Source organism: Rhinopithecus bieti, unplaced genomic scaffold (assembly GCF_001698545.2).
Source record: "Rhinopithecus bieti isolate Rb0 unplaced genomic scaffold, ASM169854v2 scaffold_46101, whole genome shotgun sequence".
Lineage (NCBI taxonomy): Eukaryota > Metazoa > Chordata > Mammalia > Primates > Cercopithecidae > Rhinopithecus > Rhinopithecus bieti.
Window position 1 is genome coordinate 590,751 of NW_016819049.1, and position 21,016 is coordinate 611,766.

The window sequence follows — 21,016 nt, forward strand, 5'->3', positions numbered from 1 at the left end:
AACCTTGTCTGTCCAGTCCCCAGTGCCCAACCAGGGCCTGCACATACCAAGTGCTCAATACGTGTGGAAAGTGGATTGGAATGAGAATCTCCCTCCCTTGACCTTGGAAAGGGGGTTCAGGCTGTGTCCTTTGCCCAACTTCTGGCTGCAAAAACTGAGGCAAACTCAAAAGAAGCTGTGGAAAGCAGCCCAGCCTGAGACCCCACAGTCTCCTCCTCTGTGAGGCCAGGAGCCTTCCTCTGGGAGATGGGGAAGGTCAGGCTTTGAGTCTCTGGAGGGCAGGGATAATGGTTGCTATGGAGACTGATGGCGGCTCTTGTACACCCGGGAATTGAGAAGGGCCATGCAAGGGCCACTCAGGCATCTGGAGCTTGAGCCTCCAGCCTCCCTGATCTTCATCTCTAGCCTAAAGTTGGGGTGGGGGAACGTGATTCCCTCTCCAGGATCCTCAACAGAGACTGTTTGTGGGGGTTAAACATGTGGGACCAGGCCAGGGACAGTGGCCCATGCCTGTAATCCCAGCACTTTGGAAGGCCAAGGCGGGTGAATTTTTGAGACCAGGAATTCGAGACCAGACTGGTCAATGTGGCCAGACTCTATGTCCACAAAAAATACAAAAAATAGCTGGGTGTGGTGGCATGCGCCTACTACTTGGGAGGCTGAGGTAGGAGGATTACCTGAACCCAGGAGGTCAAGGCTGCGGTGAGCCGTAATCATACCTCCGCACTCCAGCCTGGGTGACAGAGATCTCGTCTCTAAAAACAAACAAACAAACACCATGTGGGTCCAGGTAGAGCACACACACAGTTGGGGGCTGGCCCAGGATGAGTCTTCAGTAAAGGGGCCGGGGAAGTCAGTGCAGGAAGCTGGGTCTGCAGATCTCACTGTGGTCACTCACAATGCTGGCCCTTCTTCTGGCTCAGCCTCACCACTCAGGGAAACTGAAGTGCTGAGATGCCTTCTAGGCCCCCAAGGGGTTGTTCTAGGGGCGTGGAGGGAGAAAGAGACAAGTATGGGCATATAAAGGGGTGCTGTTCCTCTTGGCCTAAGACCCATTTTGACCCAGCTCTGCCCAGGACTTTGCTGTGTGACCTTAGACCAGTGAGGCTCCCTCTCTGGGCCTCTGGTACTCTCATCTGTACATGCTGGACTGGTCTACCTCTCTTCCCCTGTGACTTGGGGCAAATTGAAGGAGATATGATACAGCTCAACCTGCCCAAAAATCCTTCCAGCCCAACAAGATGGCCAAGTCCAGGCAGGGGGCCAGGGAGCAGGGGAGGGGCCACCCTAGGAGCCTCCTGCACACACGGCAACTCTTTGTCTCTGGGGCCTAATCAGGCCTGGGATCTAGAGAGGAAATTCAGGCAGACCTGCTGCTGCCAACCTGGCTGGGCCCATGCTCCCCCTCCCAGTTCTGGAGGGAGGGAGGAGAAACTGGTTCCAGCCCAAGCCCCTACCTATTCTGTCCTGGAGAGTCTGCCCTTCTCCCCTCCACACCTTGCTCTCCTCAGAAACAGGACCTCCAGCCCAAGGAGTGCTGAAGAACCTCAAATTCTCCCTCCATACCCTCTCCACAGCTGCAGAGGGAGGGCTGGAAGAGTGGCCAACCTGGAGGTTTTAGGAACAAGTTCATTAAGATGTTGGGGCATGGTGGCTCATACCTAGCACTTTGGGAGGCTGAGAGGCAGGCGGATCACCTGAGGTCAGAAGTTCGAGACCAGCCTGGCCAACATGGTGAAACCTCGTCTCTACTAAAAGTACAAAAATTAGTTGGGCGTGGTGGCAGGCACCTGTAGGCTCAGCTAATCGGTAGGCTGAGGCAGAAGAATCCCTTGAACCTGGGAGGCAGAGGTTGCAGTGAGCTGAGATTGCACCATTGCACTCCAGCTGGGCAACAGAGTGAGACTCTGTCTCAAAAACAAACAAACAAAAAACAAAGTGGGGCAGAGGAAGGGAGAAGGAGCCTCTCCCTTCCTCTTGAGGGCCCTGAGCCTAGGTCCTAATCCCAGTTGCTAACTGGCCTCATGACCAAGGAGCCTCAACATGTCACAGCTCTTGTGGGCTGTGGGCAGTAGGAGAGAGGTCACTGCCACTGGAGACCTGCCTTGTGGCCCGTTTGGCCAGTGCCTTGCTGTGCCATGTGGGACAAATCCTTTCCCCTCCTTATTGGCCTCTAATTTCCCATCTGTGAACAGTTCATAGCAACTTGGGGTTGCTGGGAGGAGGGTAAGCAAGCCTGGCATCCAGAGGGTGGCCAGAAATGATGCCGACAATGCCCATGACCACCTCCTCCCTGGTCACCTTTCCCTGCGTCTTCGTTCTTTGATGTGAGTAGAGGGCAGCTCTAATCCCCCACCTGATAGAGAAGAAAACTAAGCTATGGAGTAGGGTGGGGTGAGGCAGTGGAAGGAAGGCTGTGGTTTCCTGGTGAGGTGTAATGCTTAGACCTGGTCTCTAAAAATAAAATTAAAGTTTAAAAAAATGAATAAAAATAAACCGCCTAGTCTCTGAGGTCAGAAAAGACCAGCACTCAAATTTTGGCTGGGCGTTCTTAAACGGATGCTTTCTTCATCTGGAGATACCTGGTGGAGAGGATTAGATAAAATAATGCATTACTATTCTCAGGGTACCATAAATCCGCTGGCCCGCTCCCCCAGCGCGCTGGCCCACTGCTTCACCCTTGCCACGCCCCTTTCCCCGCAGCCAATCAGCGGCTGCCTCCCCAGAGCGCCCGTTCCCTCCACCACTCGCCGCAGCTCTCCCGATGCCACCCGTTCCAGGGAGGCTGCTTGGTTTGGGAAGGTATTCCGCAGGGGTCGCCCCCTCCCTTGGGGCGCAGCTGAGGACTGCGAGGTGCGTCCGAGGGCCGAAAAGCTGAGATCGATTTTGAGTTCAAGGATCAAGTCTGCCCTCAAACCATTTTACAGATCGGGAAATCCGAGACGCAGAGAAGGGACACTCCCGCCCAAGGGCCCCCTAGCCGAGAGAAGCCCGGGCCAGGGCTTTCTTCGCGTCTGTGGGAATGCAGGCGCCCGCCCTTGGGGGGCACAGTGCATACGGGAGCTGGGGCCGAAACCGCAGCACTAACTGTGCTGTCTAGGGCATCGAGACGACACTAGGGCGCTGGATTCCTTACTGCCTCAGTTTCCCCAGCACCACCTTTGTTGAGGAAACGGAGGTGGGGATACTGGCCGAACGTGCGCCTGCTGAGACACAGTCCGACTGCATTTAGACGCCCGCATCTCTCCAAATCTGATCGAGGCTCCTTTTTTCAAGAACCCGCTGTCTCCCAGCCCTTTAAAGTCCGGTCCTGCCGTTCGAGTCTCTCGGCGTTCCATTGGAAAGACTCGGGGCTCCAGCTCCCTTCTCTAGAATGAACTGCTCTGACTGCCGCCCAGCTTTCCCGGAGCGTTAACTACGCAGGCGCAAGGGCAGCCAACCCAGTAAATGGAAGAGCTGGGTGCCGAACACGCTGGGCGGGTCAGGGGCGGCGAGCGTGCTAACCAATGACTTGAGGGAGTAGGGGGTCGGGTTTGGACCCTCAGTTGCTAAGCGCTACCCGAGTGGGAAGTGGTTCAAGAGATGGGGTGAAGGGTGGTTCACCGGCTCTTCAAGTCACCAGCCTTCTCGCCCGCGGAAGTTAAGCAACCGAGAGGTGGGCCTAAGACCGGAAGCAGGAAGGAGGGCGCAGGAAGCAGGGCGCTGCAGGCTGTCGTACGGTCCTTCCGTGGATCTGTTGGTGCCGAGGGCAGGATGGAGAAGCTGCGGCTCCTGGGCCTCCGCTACCAGGAGTACGTGACTCGTCACCCGGCCGCCACGGCCCAGCTGGAGACGGCAGTGCGGGGCCTCAGTTACCTGCTGGCAGGTGCCACCTTGACCTTTGATCCGTGCCTTCTGGGCCCTGACCTATGACCCCAGTGGCCCCCTTCCCTGCGGAGTCAGGGTAGTGATCGCTGTGCTTGAGAAGACCCATCCAAGTTCCCAAAGGGCGTAGGGAGGGGACGTCCGGGACCCGAAGACTGTGAGGCAGATGCTCGCTCACACTTCCCTCTGTACCCTCTCCCCAGGTCGATTCGCCGATTCGCACGAGCTGTCAGAGCTGGGTGAGCCGGGCTCTGGGGTGGGGATGGGGATCGGCTGCCTGGCCCCAGGTGAGTTCCCCAGAGCGGGTGAACACCCCAACCCGAGGTCCTGGGCTGCCCGTTAGACTTCTTGTGCTAAGACTGAATCGGAACAAGGTCTGTTGTTCACTGTCCTGGGCCCTCCATGTCCCTAAGTCAAGAGACACGCCTGGGGACCTTATCTGAGTATTCACTACTGGCCAGGAGCTGGGCTAAGTACCTTTCTTACCTTTACTTGTTAATCCTCCCTATAATCATATTAAGTAGTAATGTTATTGTCCTCACTGTCCATTTAAGGAAGAAGTTCAGTGAGGTTAGAGAACACCCACTGATGGTCCCAGAACCAAGATTCGAGTCTAGATCTCCCAGATTCCAGGATTCCCAGATTGTAACTACCTCAAGAGTGTTTGCCCAGTGACTGCGGTCACAGTCCTGAAAGAATGAACTGGGTTTTGAAAAGCAGAGGTGAGGCCAGGTGCAGTGGCTCACACTTGTAATCCCAGCCACTTTGGGAGGCAGAGGCGGGTGGATCGCCTGAGGTCAGGAGTTCGAGACCAGCCTGGCCAACATGGTGAAACCCCATCTCTACTAAAAATACAAAAATTAGCTGGGCATGGTGGCAGGTGCCTGTAGTCCCAGCTACTTGAGAGGCTGAGGCAGTAGAATCGCTTGAACCCAGGAGGCAGAGGTTGCAGTGAGCCGAGATCGTGCCATTGCACTCCAGTCTGGGCAACAAGAGCAAAACTCTGACTCAAAAAAAGTAAGAGAGAAAAAGGAAAAGTGGAGGTGGAATAGACCCTCAGGGACAGGCTGCCGAGAGAGAAAAGGCCAGGAGGAAGGACCGCATATCTGTGGCAGTTCAGAGAGCAATGGGCAGTTGTGGGCAGCTGGATGACCAGTGCCATCCAACAGGGCAGTAGCTGGCTTGTCACTGAGATTGACCCATCCTTTCTTGGTCCAACCACCCTTGTGAGATCATGCTGGGGAGAGGGGAGTGCTGAGGAAGTGGGTGGAGAGGCAGGCTGGTTTCCACATAGTCTGTGGGTGTCTGAGCAGAGCAGGTGACAGGTGATCCCTGCAGCTCTGGTGAGAAGGTGAGAAGGATGGAGGTTGCAGAGCCAGCCTCTCAAGGCGACACTCTACCTCTCAGTGTACTCCGCCTCTAACCTGCTTGTGCTGCTCAATGATGGGATCCTACGGAAGGAGCTTCGGAAAAAGTTGCCTGTGGTGAGAATTCTGCCAGGAACAGGGTGGGAAGCATGGGGACTCAGGAATGAAATAGTAGCAGCTAGCCCGTGCATGCCGCACATGTCTCATGGAGTATGAGACAGGCCTGTATCCATCTGAGCCTCAACCATCTCATTAGGTGAGCTGTGAAGTGTGAGTATTCCATATGAGATGAAGAGACTGTCTCAGATGAAGAGAGGTAGAGTCAGCTGTTTCAGGTCCCCCAGCCTGTTAGTGGTGGAGTTGGTGTTTGAACTCGCACCTGCACAGTTAGGCTTGGAAAGGGGCAGGTCCACATCTCTTGTCAGAGAAGCTCCCTCCCAGGAGAAGGGCCTGGGACTATAGGCAGCCCCCTGATTCTTGGCGTGGGGTTCTTGCAGTCGCTGTCCCAGCAGAAGCTGCTGACATGGCTGAGCGTGCTGGAGTGCGTGGAGGTGTTCATGGAGATGGGAGCTGCCAAGGTGTGGGGCGAAGTGGGCCGCTGGCTTGTCATCGCCCTCATCCAACTGGCCAAGTAGGTTGGGATTGTGGAGGGGGTCCTGGGTTGGGGTGACGCAGGCCAACTACACAGATGGTGCTCAGCAGAGCATCCCTGACCTCCCGCCGGCTAGCCACCTCCCCACAGCCCTGACATACTCCCCGACCCAGGGCTGTACTGCGGATGCTCCTGCTGCTCTGGTTCAAGGCTGGCCTCCAGACCTCACCCCCCATCGTTCCACTGGACAGAGAGACCCAGGCACAGCCCCCGGGTGAGCTACTTCCCCAAGCCCTAGAGCGGAATGGGCCGTGGGACTAACTTGAGGATTTAGATCCAACCAGCGTGAATACGGTAGTATCTGTTTATGGAGCACACCTGACCCCATCAACTCTGTTCTCATTGCCCTATATTCGACGAAAAAGACAGTGATGCGGCTAGGGACAAAATCAGAACACAAACCCAGTACTTGTGATGGCCAGAGTCATTCATTTTTGTGGCCGGCAGGAAGAGGGAACAGATGGGATGCTGCCAACCTCGCCTCTGGGCCTGGTTCTGTGTCCAGAGCCACAGCCTGTAGAGGCAGGAGGCAGGACACCCACCACATCTGTCCCTTCAGGGCTTTGAGCCCATCCCGTCAGCTTCTGGGCCTCACTGTCTGGACATTGAGTGGGGGCAGTTCATTTGCCTCTCATCATGATTGTTTTGAAGGCAAAGGGTTGAGAGGAAACAGCCCCTCTGGTGCTGTGGTCCCCATAGATGTGGTCAGGCTGGGCCCTCCCTGCCTTGCCTGTGCATGGGTTCCGGGTGGCTGGTTCTGGCCACAGCTATGCTGAGCTTTCCCCAGGCCAGGGAGGGCTGCAGAGTGCTTTCCTCTGTGGACAGGTCTCGTGCTGAGCCACCCCGCCGATTGTAGTTCCCTTGACTCAGCTGTTGCCATAGTAGAAGCTCATCCGTTCTCCCTTTAGCCCCTGAGCATTCACTGCATGCATGTTCTTTGCAGGCTCCGCTGGAAGCATGTCACTCTGACTGTATGGCCTTCTGTCTATCCCTGCTAGATGGTGACCACAGCCATGGCAGCCATGAGCAGTCCTACGTGGGGAAGCGGTCAAACCGGGTGGTGCGAACCCTCCAGAACAGTAAGTGGAGGATGTGGCTGGCCTGGGCACCTAGGTGCTGTGTCTGCCTGGGCCTGAGGGACTGGCTTTGGTCAGCAGCCACCTTCCCCTGCCCCAGCCTGGGCCTGGCTCGCTCATCTGCTGCCCTTCTGTTCTAGCGCCGTCCCTGCACTCCAGGCACTGGGGAGCTCCCCAGCAGCGGGAGGGATGGCAGCAGCAGCACCACGAGGAGCTGAGTGTGACCCCCACCCCCCTAGGACTGCAGGAGACCATCGCAGAGTTTTTGTACATTGCCCGGCCGCTGCTGCACTGTATCCTTAGCGTGGGGCAGGATAGGGCTGGCACTGTGGGCTGGGGATTGAGTGGGGGGTGCGCTGAGCAAGGTCCCTGTGCTGGAGACATCCTTGACGCCTTGGCCGTCAGTGCTTAGCCTGGGGCTGTGGGGTCAGAGGTCATGGAAACCCTGGTTCTTGGCTGGTGTTGTGGATGTGACCAGGTGAGCCTGGGCCCGCCCGGGGCTCCACTCTCCTCTGGGCTTTCTGCTACAATCCCAGCCTCACGTAGGCGGGGCGGTAGCAGCCCCTGCTCCTCCTGTTGCTGCCCCTCTGGACACCCAGCCCATGGCTCCTCCCCTGCCGTGGGCCTAGATCATGCCCCTGGCCCTGACCATGTCCTACCTGCCTCCCAGCCTGAGCCTCCTGAGTGACAGAAAGGGCCTGACCCGGAGGGAACGGCGGGAGCTGCGGCGCCGGACCGTCCTGCTGCTCTACTACCTGCTCCGCTCTCCGTTCTACGACCGCTTCTCCGAGTGAGCACCCAGGCCACCCTCAGCCAGGGAGAGGGCCAGCAGGCGGGCACTGGTGCTCCGGTCCCTGCTGGTGCCTTCCCTCCCCCACGCCTCATCCAGGCTTCACCGAGCACCCACTGTGTGTTGTCTGGGTGGCAGTCAACCGATGCCAGCCATCCCGCCCGCAGAGCTCTGCGGGCCATCAGGCCCCTTGAGCAGGAACTTAAACATTGGTTGGCAGGAGAGGCACTGAGGGCAGGGCTAAGGGCATTGCCAGGTGGCCCACAGGGATGGCAACAGGGTGAGCACCCATGGCCTCTAGCTCATTTCCACTTTTCCTACCAAATAGTTTGGCTTATCCTCACTTCTCAGAGGAGGACCTGGAGGTTCAAGGAGGTTGGACAACTTAAAGACACCCAGCTGGCCAGTGGTAGAGCTAGATCCCAAACCCTTGGTCTCCCCTGGCCTTCCCTGCCTGGCCCAGCCCCCACTCAGTCACCTGTGAGGTTCCAGAGCTCCCAGCCTCAGAGAGGCCTGCTGGGTTGAGCAGGGGGCAGCTTGGGACCAGTGCCACTATGACTGTGTGAGGTTAGGCCACAGTCTGATGGGGGAAGCCTGTGCAGTGGCTGGGACTGTGAGACAGACAAGGCTCCCGGGACCCCCTTTGTCTAGGACCTAATAACTGCCTAAAAACTGGCATAGGCTGGGCAGCAGTGGCTCACACCTATAATCCTAGCACTTTGGGAGGTCAAGGCAGGAGGTTTGCTTGAGGCCAGGAGTTTGAGACTAGCCTAGGCAACCCATCTCTACAAAAAAAAAAAAGAAATTAAATTAGCCAGACATGGTGGTGTGTGTGTGTAAGTCCCAGCTATTCAGGAAGCTGAGGCATGAGGATCAGGCCAGGAGGTTGAGGCTGCAGTGAGTTATGATCACTCTGCACTCTAGCCTGGGTGACAGAGTAAGTCCCTGTCTCAAAAAAACAAAACAAAACAGAACAACAACAACAACTAAACTGGCATAGTTTAGCTGGGCATGATGCGCCACGCCTGTAATCCCAGCACTTTGGGAGGCCGAGGCAGGCGGATCATGAGGTCGGGAGATGGAGACCATCCTGGCTAATATGGTGAAACCCCATCTCTACTAAAAATACAAAAATTAGCCAGGCGTGGTGGCGGGTGCCTGTAGTCCCAGTTACTCAGAAGGCTGAGGCAGGAGAATCGCTCAAACCCAGGAGGCGGAGGTTGCAGTGAGCCGAAATCGTGTGACTGCACTCCGGTCTGGGTGACAGAGCAATACACCGTCTCTTTTTTTAAAACAAAAAAGAAAAAAGCTTAAGGCTGCTCCTTCCGGACTGCACCCTGGCATCTCTCTGGACCCTGCTCCCTGTCCTTTGGGGAAACAAAGGCCCGCCTTGGCCTCCTAAAGTGCTGGGATTATAGGTGTGAGCCACTGCGCCCACCCAGCCAGCCTTCCTCTTTTCTTTTGTTTTTTGGGATGGAGTTTCACTCTTGTTGTCCAGGCTGGCAGCGTGATCTCGGCTCACCGCAACCTCCGCCTCCCGGGTTCAAGCAATTCTCCTGCCTCAGCTTCCCGAGTAGCTGGGATTACAAGCACGCGCCACCATGCCTGGCTAATTTTGTATTTTTAGTAGAGATGGGGTTTCTCCATGTTGGTCAGGCTGATCTCAAACTCCCGACCACAGGTGATCCGCCTGCCCAAAGCACTGGGATTACAGGCGTGAGCCACTGCACCTGGCCAGCCTTCCTCTTTTCTTGCTGCTCAGACAGACACGTAAGGAGCCAGGCTGCCTTCCAGATGTGTGGCCTTGGGCAAGTTATTTGATGCCCTGTGCTGCATTTCCTCACCTGTAAGGTGGGCCTGATGACAGCACCCACTTTCAGGGGTTCAGTGACTAACGCATACGGCAGTGCGTGGGGCGTAGTAAGCACCTAGGACTATGTATTGTCATCAGCATCCTCATCTCACCCGAGTTCCCCTGTGGAAAACCCTCATCTCTTAAAAATCAGGGCCTTGGCCCTTGCCCTTCCCCTGAACCAAAATGTGCCCTCCTCAGTACTGTGTCCCCTACCGGGGTCCTGACTGCTCTTGTTGGTGGCTTGTGAGGTTTCCATGCAGGCCAGCGCTTCTGCCAGATTGGGGGCTTCCCGAGGGCAGGGTGGGGTTGTCCTCCCTGAACCCTCCTCCATACTGCCCGGGCGCTGCTCCACACATGACCCTCCAGAGGCCTTTGGTGTTGGATGTCGGTGGAAGTTGAAGGAGGAATGGGAGGAGGTGTTGTGGGCCAGCGGCCACCCCGAAGCCGAGCTGGTGGAGGGCGCGGAGGCCAGAGCCAACCCCAGAGGTCTCGCCCGTGTGTACCGGGCTCTGTCCTAGCTCCCAAAAAAGTCACCTTTGTTTTTAGGAATGCGCTGCGTTCAAAAGCGAAGGCCTCTGGGCCTCCTGGTTTGCAGGGACCCCCCCCCAACTCAACTTGTTCCCCATTTATTGCTTCTGCCAGGGCCAGGATCCTCTTCCTGCTCCAGTTGCTGGCCGACCATATCCCTGGCGTTGGCCTGGTCACAAGTAAGCTGGGGTGGGGACGTGATGACTAGTGCTGGGAGGCGCATGCGTGCCACATCTTCTTGACTCCTGTGTCTCCTTGCCATTCGATTCTTGGCACAGTCAGGAGAGGAAGTCGGGGGAAGTCAGGATTGGGTGGGACTATCCCTGGGCATAAGCCAGGGTGGCCTGAGGAGCCAGGGGTGGCTGGAAGGAGGGTGTCCAGTGATGGGGCAACTGTTAGACCACATCAGCTGCCAGCCTTTTTCTGGTCACAGTATCCTGGAGCAATATGGGACCATCTCATCGTGGGGGGATTCAGTGGCAGAGAAGCAGTCCACCGGGCTGCTGAGATCCTCCCTCAGCAGAGGCCCACTGGGCTTGCACTGGGTGACGGGACCTGACTCAGGCCCCTCAGTGCCTACCCTGGCTGAGCTTCCCTGGGCCTGAGGGTCCTTGTCTGTAAATGGTGCCAGAGTCCCCTGCAATGCTGCCTCCCTAGGGGCAGGGCAAGAGAGCCAGCCAGGCTCCTGGGCCGCAGGGGTGAGGTGCTGTATGTGGCGCCACAGCGCAGATTGGGGTCTGGCCCGCCCTGACGTGTCCCTCTCCCACTGCAGGGCCGCTCATGGATTACTTGCCCACCTGGCAGAAAATCTACTTCTACAGTTGGGGCTGACAGACCTCCCGGAAGGAGGGTGTGGGGAGGGGCGGGGCAGGGGGGCCCCTTCCCTAATAAAACTGACTCCAGCAGCGTCCCAGCGTGCGGATTTTCCGTGCCTACCGGCCAGGCCCTGCACACAGCCCTGGTCGCCACCAGCATTCTTCCCAGGACCCCCTTCACTACGCCCTCCTGTGACGATGCCACTGCAACCCGCACCTTGTCACTGCTGGGCCAAGAAGCCTTCACTAGGAGTGGAATCGAGCCTCCTCTCCCACAGAAAGCGGTAACTTCACCTCATGGAGCCCGGGAAGCCGCTTGCTTCGGCAACCACAGGAGCGAACACTGCTGCTCTCTCGCTGGCCCCTGGTGAGGGCAGGAAGGCTTAACCTGGGTGATGACCAAACGCTGCCCAGCGTGTCTTATGGCCGGGGCCTCTGCCTGCCCCTGCTCTGCAGGGTCGTGTGGCTCTGGCAGCCCAAGGCCATGGTGTTGCCAGCCTCCCTATGACAGAGCCTGGTGAACAGTGGGCCTGGCTCCCATACAAGTAGCACTTCAAGCCCTGCATCCTCGGTTGAGAGTAAAAGGCTTTTCTTCCTTAGAAAAAGGATGTCCAGCACCGGCCAGCACTGGGGAGGGAGTGGGAGCTGGACAGGCTTGGGGAGGAAGCCAGGGCCAGTTTAGGCGGTATGAGCTGGGGTTTCCCCATCCTCGCCCTACAGGCTCCAGAGGCCGGGTCCACTTGGAGCCATGTAAGCTGCTATGGGGGAGGGCCTGGACAGGGTGGGCTGCAGGCTGCTCTTCTCCCTGACCTTAGCCTGTCCTCAGCCACTGGCCCTGTGAAGAGCCAGCCTCTCCTGCTAGAGTTTCAAACCCACAGAGAGGACTCCATCTGCACCTGGGTCCTCCATGCCTCAGCTCTTCCCAGACACGCTGCTGTCCCCAGGGCCCTCTGAGGAGCGCCCCCTAGGCCCTCACCCACAGGCAGGAGAAGGGCTGCCTGGGCTCCCATGGTCTCCAGCTTAGTGGAACAGGCATTTCTGGGCACGTGCCCGGCCATCAGAAACCAGCAGTGAAGCACAGACCCTTGTCCTCCGCCTCTCACCAACAGAGGAGACAGGCATGTGGATGCAGGTGCCACACTGGGGGCTTGGGAGGAGGTGGCATGTTCAGAGTGGGGTCTAGCTTGGGGGTGGCCCGGTAGTGGCGACCACCTGCCTGCAGTGGTGACAGAGGTGAAGGGTTTCATCAGGCTCCGTCGGCGAAGCCTTGACTCAGGCAGGCTTGAAGCCAGTAGAACTGTCCAGTTTTTCGATAGGCAGCCTGCAAGGGGCAGCTGTGTGCCCGGGGTCACCGCTGTGTGTAGCCTTGGGAGGTGGGAGCTAAAGGCTGGAGGGGAAGGTCAGGGCCAAGCTGAACACAGCATCACATACCCAGGGAAGAAACTTGGACCTGGTCTGTGGTAGGGGGGGAGGGGCCTGTGTTGTAAAAATTCCAGCAGCCTGGTGAAGGATGCTTTGGCGGGCAGAGGTGGAAGAATGGGGGCCGTGACGTTGGAGGCAGTGGTCTGTAGCAGTGGGAGAGACAATGGCAATGGCAGCAGAGAGAGGGAGATTGGGGTAACCCCAGCTAGTCTTGGGGACTGGCGTGGAGGAAGAAGATGGTGTCTAGGAGATGAGGAGCAGAAAGGACGAGGGACTTTGGGGTTAGGCAGAGTGGACAGAATTCCAGGTTCCTGGCAGAGCGAGCCTTGGTGTGCACAGGATGCTGAGGCAGGCTTGTGGAGACGTGTTGTCTCCAGGACTTACAAAGGGAGGTGGCCACTGGGAAGTGAGTGCAGGGACAACATGCAGGGGGTGACGGGGCTGAAGGAACCCCAAGAACTTGTCAGCCTTGGGTTCTCAGGACCAGGAGTGTGAATGAGGCCACTGGAGGAGCCAGGGTTGGAAGCAAGGGGCTTCTCTCCCTGGGGCCGTCGGCCGTCAGAGGAGAGCGGCTGGGCCAGCCGGCAGGTTGGCCATCTCAAGCAGCTGGATTACCAAAGCTCCAGAGCCCTGGGCTCAGCCCTCAGGTTCTGATACTACAGATCTGGGGTGGGGTCAGGAATTTTGTTTTGAAGGCTTGCTGTGGTTCTGCTGAGCCAGGTTCACACTGCAGGTGTAAGTGGACTGAGCCTGGCTACTGAGTGGAGAACCAGGAGCCAGCCAGAGGCCTTCTGGTGGCACCTGCAGCTGAGCCCAGGCCTGCGAGGGGAGGATGTCCAGTGCAGGGCCAAGCTGCACGCGCTCACTGGTCGCCTACCAGGGGTCCAGGGCTTCAGATTCCAGTGAACAAAGCCCTCCCTGCCCTCCTGAAGCCTGCACTTGAGGGGCAGGGCCAGAGCTCTGCCACATCTGGAAGCCATCCATCTAGCCTAAGGCCGCTCTATGCTGCAGGCAGCTGAGAGGGAGAGGTGCTGAGCCGGGGACATGGGGAGCCCGGACACTCCCTCTCACGTAGACCCTGAGACGGGCGGAGCCGAAAGACCCACCCTGGGCTCCTCAGCTGGCAGGACCTACCCGTACCTCCTGCTATGCTAGCGGGGGTTGGGGAGGCTGTTTGAATGGCTGGAGCTCTGGGTGGTGAGGAGCCCCTGCCCTCTTCAGAGGGCCTATGTCTGTAGGGTGTGTTATGGACTACATCACAGATGAGGAAACTCCGGCACACAGAGATGAAGTGATCTTGTCCGCCTAGCAAGAGCAAGGTCAGGACCTCAGCTGAGATCTGACGGACGGTGTGTGCCCTGATTCCTGGCAGCGACACTACAAAATCGGGTTTCGGCACCTATATAGCCAACAGCATCAGTAGAACACAAACAGCCTCAGGGGCGGAGGTTGCTGGCCCTTGCAGGTGCTGACGCAGGCCTGGAATGACAGGCCCTTGTGAGGTGCCCTGGGAACTGGCAACAGTTCCGTCCCACCAGGAGAGGGACGACAGGAGCTGGGACCTGTTAGCAGATGGGTTCTCGCTATGCGGCGGGGTCCTGCACCTCCGGGCTGGGGCTCAGCCTCTTCCTCCACCTCTCCTGGCAGTGGCACTGCTTCACTCCCAGCCTCTGAGGTGACTCCTGGGGCACAGAGGGGCAGGGCACTCGGGCTGGACGGCAGAGGTGCTGCCCCTCCCCTCTCTGGAGTGGGGCTGGCTGGCCCTGGTACCCTGGGTGTTGGAGGACTTGCCAAGTGCCCCCACACTGGGCCATCCCCCCATTCACAAGGAGGTGGCAGTGGCTTTCTGGGCCAGGGCCGAGCACCCCAACCTCTTCCACAGGTCTCAGCGGTCTGTTCCTGAGGCATTTTCCGCCCCCCTGGAACTCTCGCAGCCACTCTCCGGCCTGGTGGATGGTAGTATCTCTCTCGTCCCCTTCCCCTGCCCCTCCCTGACAGTGGAGACTCCCCTAAGGGGTGCCCCAAATCCAGCTTTCAGGGGCTTGTCATCCCAAACTACATCTGTTCAAGGGTGCCAGCTGCCCCTCCCACCCATGCCCTCCTTTCTCTCTTTAGACTATGGCATCCTCCCCAAGCACCCGTGGCCACGAGGGCCTCGACCCCTCCTGTCCCGGGCCCAGCAGCGCAAGCGAGATGGGCCCGACCTTGCTGAGTATTACGATGACGCACACCTGTGACCCAAGGCCCCCATAAAGATACTACGCATGACAAAGGCTTGGCTTTCCTGGGCTGGGAGTGAGATGGGGACAGGAGGGGTCCACACAGATACATCCACTGCAGTCCAGACAGGAAATGGCACTTTAATAGTTGGGGCCAGGGTGACAGGACCAAGATGGGGCTGGCCTGTGTCAGTCAGGAAGCCTCCCTCTCCTGCTGGGACAGGGCCTTGCGGCAGTTCCTCCTCCCCACTGAGGTCCTAGGCCTGCCACAGGCCAGCATGCCGGTGAGGTCAGTGGCAGGAGCCACCCAAAGTCCCGCAAATGACGGAGCTGAGAACAGGGTCTTCACCTCCACGTGTTGCCATTTCCTCACTGGAAAGTCCTTGGGAGGTGGCTGGACTCAGCCTGAGCTCAGGGCTCTTCGGTGGGGGTTGGGGCAGGGGCAGGGTGGGCACTTGCAGGTGGCACAGGCTTCATCAAGGCAGGAGCCAGAGCGCCCGAGCCCTGGCAGGGGAGGTAAGGCCCAGGATGGGGCAGGGCCGTGTGCTCCTGGAACGGACATCCTTCTCTGCCAGAGGCCTGCCCCCCAACCCTGCCCCTTCCAATCCCCAGGCAGCCCACTCTGCCCTCCATAGATGAATCTAATCCCATATATTACAATAAACCGCATTTGCCTCTCCCCATTGCCCCACCCTCCCCTACCCTGGGCCAGCAGCCCCCACTTCCTCATCCCCTGGTGGTAGCAGGTGCCCCTCCTCAAGCAGTGCCACATCCTGTCAGCAGCCAGCTGTCCGGGCACTGGCCTGAGGGCTGGGGGACGCAGAGGGCGGGGCTGCACTGCTACTCCAGGTAGATATCTTCTGTGGGGCAGGTGTACTCCACAAACTGCTTGTAGAACTGCTGGAATGCTCTCCTAGAAGCCAGGGGACACACAGATGGCTCAGACCGCCACTGGCAAGGGAGGAATGGGATCCCGACCCAGGGTTTTCCCACTCAGCCTTGGGGCCTGAATGCAGCTCTGGTTCCTCTGGCCGGGGCCACTTGGCTCTGTTCTCTACAGAATTGCCATTGCATTTCCCAGTAAGATGTCAGTTGAAGACATGGCTCAGCAGCTACCAAGCCTGGAAGCCACTCCTCAGGCTCGCCCTGCCCTGCCACCCTCCCTCCAGACCACTGCACTGGGGTCTGGAGATGGTTCTCCAGAGCTGCGGGGGAAACCAAGGGGCAAAGCTGAGCACGAGGAAGCAGCCCTAGGGCCTGGGATTAGGTGTACTCCCTCGGGCTGGGTGCTCAGCAGGATGCACACGTACCCCACGGACTCTGCCAGGGCTTTGGTGGAGTCTTCAGACACAAAGACATGGCAGGCAAACCGGTGGTCGGCCGGGTGCTTGGTGATGAACCCAAAGTACCTGCAGGGACAGGTCTCTCTGTGCTGGGACAGGGGCTCGGCCCACACCCAACCACCTGAAGGCTGCAGACCACCTGTGCCTCCTCCACTGCCATGCCACCCCCACTTACTTGTTGTTCTTTGGATGATATCCACAGAAAGAGATGTTTTTTAACTGGAAAAAGTGGCTACATTTATTTCCCTACAGGAGGGAGAAAAGAAGCAAGAGGCGGTCACCTGGCCTGCAATGAGGGTGAGAGGAGATGGCCTCTTCACTGCAAGTCTTGGGGGAAAACTGGGGGCCATGGAAGGAAGGGGCTGGGTTGGGAGAAGTCACCTTGGCCTCCTGGGAGTCATCGGCCTTGACGCCTATCTTCACACCCCGCACGCTGATCTCCAGGACGCAGCTGGAGGGTGGGTTAAAGTGCACGGTGAGCCGGCGGGTGGTGGCAATCTATAGGTGACACACAGAGCCACGTCAGCTGCTGTCTGTTCCTCTGCTGATCCCTCCTGTCCCAGAGCCTGAGCCCTGAGGCCTTTACTGCCTCTAGACACCTGTGTTCCTCTGCCCCAGGGAGCATCCAAGGGAGGAGAAGGGAGAGGGCTCAGGTACCTTTTGCATAGCGGCACAGAGGACGTCATTGCCCTTGTGATAGGGAACCTGGACTGAGCCCAGGAACTTCACCCGGAACTGGTCCACCCAGTCACTGTTTTTGGCCAGGGCTGGAAAGCAAGTGTGAATTGAGGAGGGGCAGAAACAGGAGGAGGGAGCTGAGCAGCCAAGCGAAGGAGGGCGGGTGAGGCACGGGGAATGGCAGAGCCCACAGAGGCTGCCACAATCCCTGGCTGCCCAACTTGGCCAGGCCTCACTTTGCTCGATCGTGAAAAGGACCTAAAATCACCTCCACTCAGCCCCCGACCTGTCTGGCTAAGATCTGGAGTACACGTTCACCCAGCAGCAAGTCGGGGCAGACAGATATGGCGGCTGGGGGCACAGGCCAGGGAAGGAACGCTACCTGCCATGTGCTCAGGCTCCTTGGTGACCTCGATGGCATAATAGGCAGGAAAGACGCCCCGGGCACCGGTGCGCATGTTGTAGGCCTCATACCAGTAGTCTTCAGCCTGGAGCTCCACTAGCAGAGGGTCATCCACTTCCAGCTCAAGTTCGTCTTCGTGTCGAGGCACAAACCTGTCCCCAGCAAGGACAGGTGAGAAATTCGGCACCAGGGCCTGTCCGGCCAGGCCTACTCTGGGGTCTGGGAGCCACAGCAGCATCGTTATTTCAGTAAACATTTGCAAAAACATCCTGTGTGCCTGTGGCAGTGCTAACCGCAGGGGAGAGCGAGGGCAAGCAAACATGCATCTGCCATTGAGGAAACACAGGCCAAGGGAGGGTGCGGGCAGGGTCCCCTCTAAAATGGAGAGGCTGTGGGAAGTGCAGGCTTTTGTCTAGAGAAGGGTCAGGTGGGCTGTGGGCAGGCATCCTCTTGGTCACCCTCCTGGGTGCCCTGCCCCCGGCCAGACTACGTGCGCAGTCTTGGGATCCCTCACTGTAGCCATCCTCTTTGTCACCATACTCTGAGTCCCTAGAGAGTGGACACTGTCCTCCCAGGGCTGAGTGGATCAATGAATGCTGATGGCAGAGGTTAGTAACGCTGAGGCCATGTAGGGGTGACAAATGGAGGGTGGTGTGCGGCCCAAACTGCTGCGTGGCCAGGCCCAGCCAGCCCATGGCTCTCACCTGAATATGGCCCGGTGGGTCTGCTCCTGCTCCTCCCCATTGATGATGCAGGAGAACAGCCCGAAGGACTCGGCACCTGCAGGTGAGGGGGTGTGGCTGGATGGGAGGTCACAGCTCTGATCCAGGTTTAGTGGGGCAGGTAGAAGCCTCAGTCCTAACCATATGGGGCCTGGGGTCGCCTCCCAGAACACTTCGCATTTTGGCTCTGTCCCACTAGGGAACCCCCACCCCCCAACTGCTTCCCCTTGCTGACTCACTGGAGGAGCGGGAGCGGCCACTCATGAAGACGTTCAGGAACTTCTTGGAGAAATGGACGTCGGGTTCGTCAGGCGTGGAATCCTCGGAGAGGCAGGCAGGGGGCTGGGGCCGGGGGGCCTCCTCATATTCCTCTCCAATGGCCGACTCATAGGGCGAGGAGACAGAGGCACAGTTGTCGTAGACGGTGGCCGAGTCACTCTCGTCACTGTAGTCTCCGAAGCACGGCCGCAGGCTCACCAGCTCCAGCTGTGCATGCTCATCCACCACCAGCGTGTACTTGACCGAGTCGTAGGACAGGGCGCTGGTGTCCGAGCTCAGAGAGGCCCGTGGAGGTGGCGGTGGCTCCCCCAGGCTCCCCCGCCACCCTCCGCCTGGGGGCTCAGCCCGCTCTGGGGACGACAGGCAGTCGAAGCCCTCCTCCTCTTCACTGATGGAGGGGTGTGGCCGCCCTGCCGTGGAGGGGTAGGCAGCAGGGTCTGGATCGGAGCTGACCGACATCCGGCTCTCAGTGGGCGGCAGGAAGGCGGAGGTGGGCTCTGCAGGGTCTGGGGGCCTCTGCACTGGGGTCAGGTAGATCTCCTCAGTGGCCTCTAGTCGCACATCGGCCTGGTAGTGGATTCGGTCTCGATGCGAGTGGCCCCGACCCCCAGGCGGGGCAGCAGGGGGACCACCCGGAGGTGCCATCTGGGTGGCTGTGCTGCGGCGGCAAGGGCTGTCGGTGGAGGTGCCCCGGTCTGTGGTGGGGGCGGGGCTGCTCTGGGGGGGCAGCTCATCGCTCAGGCAGATGTGTTCATGTGGCGGCGTCTGCTCCCCTGGAGAGCAGGCAGGTCATGAAGGCAGGGGCTGTCTCCCAACTCCCAGCTACCTGCACCCGCCACTCTCAGCTTGGTGACACAGAAACCAAGACAGAGCCTCTCTGGGGCCAGTCAACTCACTCATGCTACCACTGATCTCAGCCCCGGATGGGCTTGTGCAGGGATGTGGGTGGGCGGTTTACCTCTACTCAGCCCTTTGGAGACTGTAGGCTTTGCTCTCTGCAGTGGGGACTGAGTCAGGGCAGGCGGAGGTCCAGGTAAGGAAGAGGGCCCTGACTTACCTGTCTTCAGGGGTGAGGATGATCGAGACACCCGATCCTGCCAACTGTGCTTTTTGCCCAGAGAATTATTATTCAGTGTGTCCTGTGCGGGGAACAAAAGGCTCTTGTGATGGAAGTGGTCAACAGTGCCCGGCACAGGGAGGTCCCGGCCCTGCCCCCTCAGGCCATCCCTAGGGCCGTTTGCTGTGTTCACCCCGCCTCCACTGTCAAACGCCTCACTCCCAGCTCTCCTCTGGAGCAAGCAGGAAGGGTGGCAAGTCACAGCCAGGCTTGCTGGCTCCCGATGGCCCTCCGCCTTGCTCAGGGAAGCTGGTCAACCCTCAGGGAGATGCTTTTATCACCCTTAACAAAGGTGGTGATGGCCAATGTGTGTGGTGGCAAGAGGGGTAGGAGGTGGGGGAGAAGAGAAGCAGGAGCTCTCTGGAGACACAGTCAGATACCCAGTCCCAGACACTGAGGGTTACTTAGAAAATGCTCAAATCCAGCCCAAGTCAGAGACAGGTGACTCTCTGCTCTGGAGCTTGGGAAGTTATGGCCTAGAAGGGGTGGGGACCTTCTGGTAGAGCCTGGAAAAAGCACAAGGAAGGGTCTCCCCAGCAGCTGGCCTGGGGGACAGAGATGAATCATCCCAGTGACAAATCCGTAACAGAGTTTTCCTGCACCCCCCCACCACAGTGACACGTGACCGAGGACTGACAGATGCAGTTGTCAGCAACCCTCCTTCCTGGGTATCCTGGGCTGCCCATTCTACATTCTCAGCCCCGGGACCCCTCCCCACAATGCCCACACAGGGCTCCCTCCACTCCACGAAGGCTCCCTCCCCTGGGAGCTCTCTCCCAAGCCCTAACGTTCCTGAGCCAGGCTGCCAAAAGCCATTCACAGGATCCTGGGAAAGGGACCAAGCCTTTCCCTGCAGCCCCGGCCGCCCCACCTCCCAGGAGCTCCTTCCCTGCACCGCTCCTGATGAGCCTGGAAGACAAAGGGCCACAGCCGGCTCCCCCAACCCTATTCAACTCTCCTTGGCATCCAGCCACCCTCCCAGGGGCCCTAGGCCCCCAACTTAGCCAAGCAACTCCATCCCCCATTCCTCTCCCCTGCCTTCTGGGAATCCCCAGCTGCCCAGATCTCAAAAACTGCCTGTGGCCCCTAAGCTCCCCATCCCCACCTCGCCACAATCTCCCATGGCCTCCTCGACGATGACCACTTCGGATGCCCTTTTCTCCAGGCCCTGCTCCTACCCTGCTTTCACCAGGAACCCCATACCCTGAAGGAGAAACCCTGCCACGTGGGACCCTGAGGTCCCACGCTCCAAACCCTTCGAACCCCTCAAAGCCTCATTCTCTTAATTCCCTACTTCTCTCCAAACCCCAGTCCCTTCCTCCTTCAATCCCGCCTCAAGGCTCCAAGCCCGGCCAGCTTCCTAAGGATGGACTCAGCCCTCTTCCTAAGGATGGTTCTGCCCGCTGCTCGGATCCCACCCCCGGGGAGCAAGCCACTGCGGCCTCTATGCAGGCGCTGTCCCCAGACACTGGACCCGTGGGTGTCCCCTTCCGCTGCAGCCCGTCTGCGCTCCCCCTCACATCTCCGCGGCGGCCCAGGGCGCCGCCCCCCGCGTTGGCACCTCACCTGAGACCGCGGCACCTGCGGGAAGAGGTTGAGCGTGGTGGGCCGCTTAGGCCGGTACGTGTCCCCGCTGCCCGGGCCCTGGCCCTGGCCTTGGCTCTGGCCCTGGCCGCGGGACGCTGGCTCCTGGCCGGACTCGGCCTTGGGCGGCCCCGCTCCCGACCGCCGGGCCGCGCGCTCCTCGTCGTCGTCCTCCTCGTCGTCCTCGGCCCCGGGAGTGTCCCCCGCCGCGTCGATCAAGTCCATCTGCAGCATCTCGGCCTGCAACCGGCTCCCCGCGCCGCCGCCGCCCGCAGAGAGCAGCCCAGCGCGCGGGGCTGCGC

General features: G+C 59.1%; 3 protein-coding genes across 6 annotated transcripts in view; 2 read left to right on the forward strand and 1 right to left on the reverse strand.

The window, feature by feature from the left end:
* Positions 1-2,745: 2,745 nt before the first annotated feature.
* Positions 2,746-11,546, forward strand: PEX16 (peroxisomal biogenesis factor 16). 4 transcript variants are annotated; one of them, XM_017858148.1, is made up of 11 exons: positions 2,746-3,865; positions 4,068-4,103; positions 5,272-5,348; positions 5,729-5,862; positions 5,997-6,097; positions 6,882-6,962; positions 7,100-7,252; positions 7,365-7,437; positions 7,630-7,749; positions 10,247-10,311; positions 10,905-11,546. In XM_017858148.1, exons 1-11 carry the CDS (start codon positions 3,754-3,756, stop codon positions 10,961-10,963), a joined length of 1,011 nt encoding a protein of 336 aa, XP_017713637.1. In that variant the 5' UTR covers positions 2,746-3,753; the 3' UTR covers positions 10,964-11,546. The 4 variants fall into 4 exon arrangements, with proteins under 4 accessions (XP_017713637.1, XP_017713640.1, XP_017713636.1 ...); XM_017858151.1 differs by having other exon boundaries at positions 11,039-11,546; XM_017858147.1 differs by having other exon boundaries at positions 4,068-4,151; positions 10,905-11,545.
* Positions 11,547-13,818: 2,272 nt separating this feature from the next.
* FREY1 (Frey regulator of sperm-oocyte fusion 1) lies at positions 13,819-14,641 on the forward strand. The gene is made up of 3 exons (XM_017858153.1): positions 13,819-14,044; positions 14,252-14,325; positions 14,485-14,641. Exons 1-3 carry the CDS (start codon positions 13,854-13,856, stop codon positions 14,604-14,606), a joined length of 387 nt encoding a protein of 128 aa, XP_017713642.1. The 5' UTR covers positions 13,819-13,853; the 3' UTR covers positions 14,607-14,641.
* Positions 14,642-14,709: 68 nt separating this feature from the next.
* Positions 14,710-21,016, reverse strand: part of MAPK8IP1 (mitogen-activated protein kinase 8 interacting protein 1) — a 10,296-nt gene continuing 3,989 nt past the window's right edge. Inside the window, exons 4-13 of the mRNA XM_017858152.1 lie at positions 20,697-20,933; positions 19,071-19,152; positions 17,974-18,786; positions 17,717-17,792; positions 16,992-17,164; positions 16,589-16,698; positions 16,313-16,429; positions 16,107-16,177; positions 15,899-15,997; positions 14,710-15,501 (exon numbers count right to left, since the gene is read on the reverse strand). Coding sequence (XP_017713641.1) covers positions 15,429-15,501; positions 15,899-15,997; positions 16,107-16,177; positions 16,313-16,429; positions 16,589-16,698; positions 16,992-17,164; positions 17,717-17,792; positions 17,974-18,786; positions 19,071-19,152; positions 20,697-20,933 — 1,851 coding nt within the window. The 3' untranslated portion in view covers positions 14,710-15,428. The remainder of the gene's footprint in view (positions 15,502-15,898; positions 15,998-16,106; positions 16,178-16,312; positions 16,430-16,588; positions 16,699-16,991; positions 17,165-17,716; positions 17,793-17,973; positions 18,787-19,070; positions 19,153-20,696; positions 20,934-21,016) is intronic.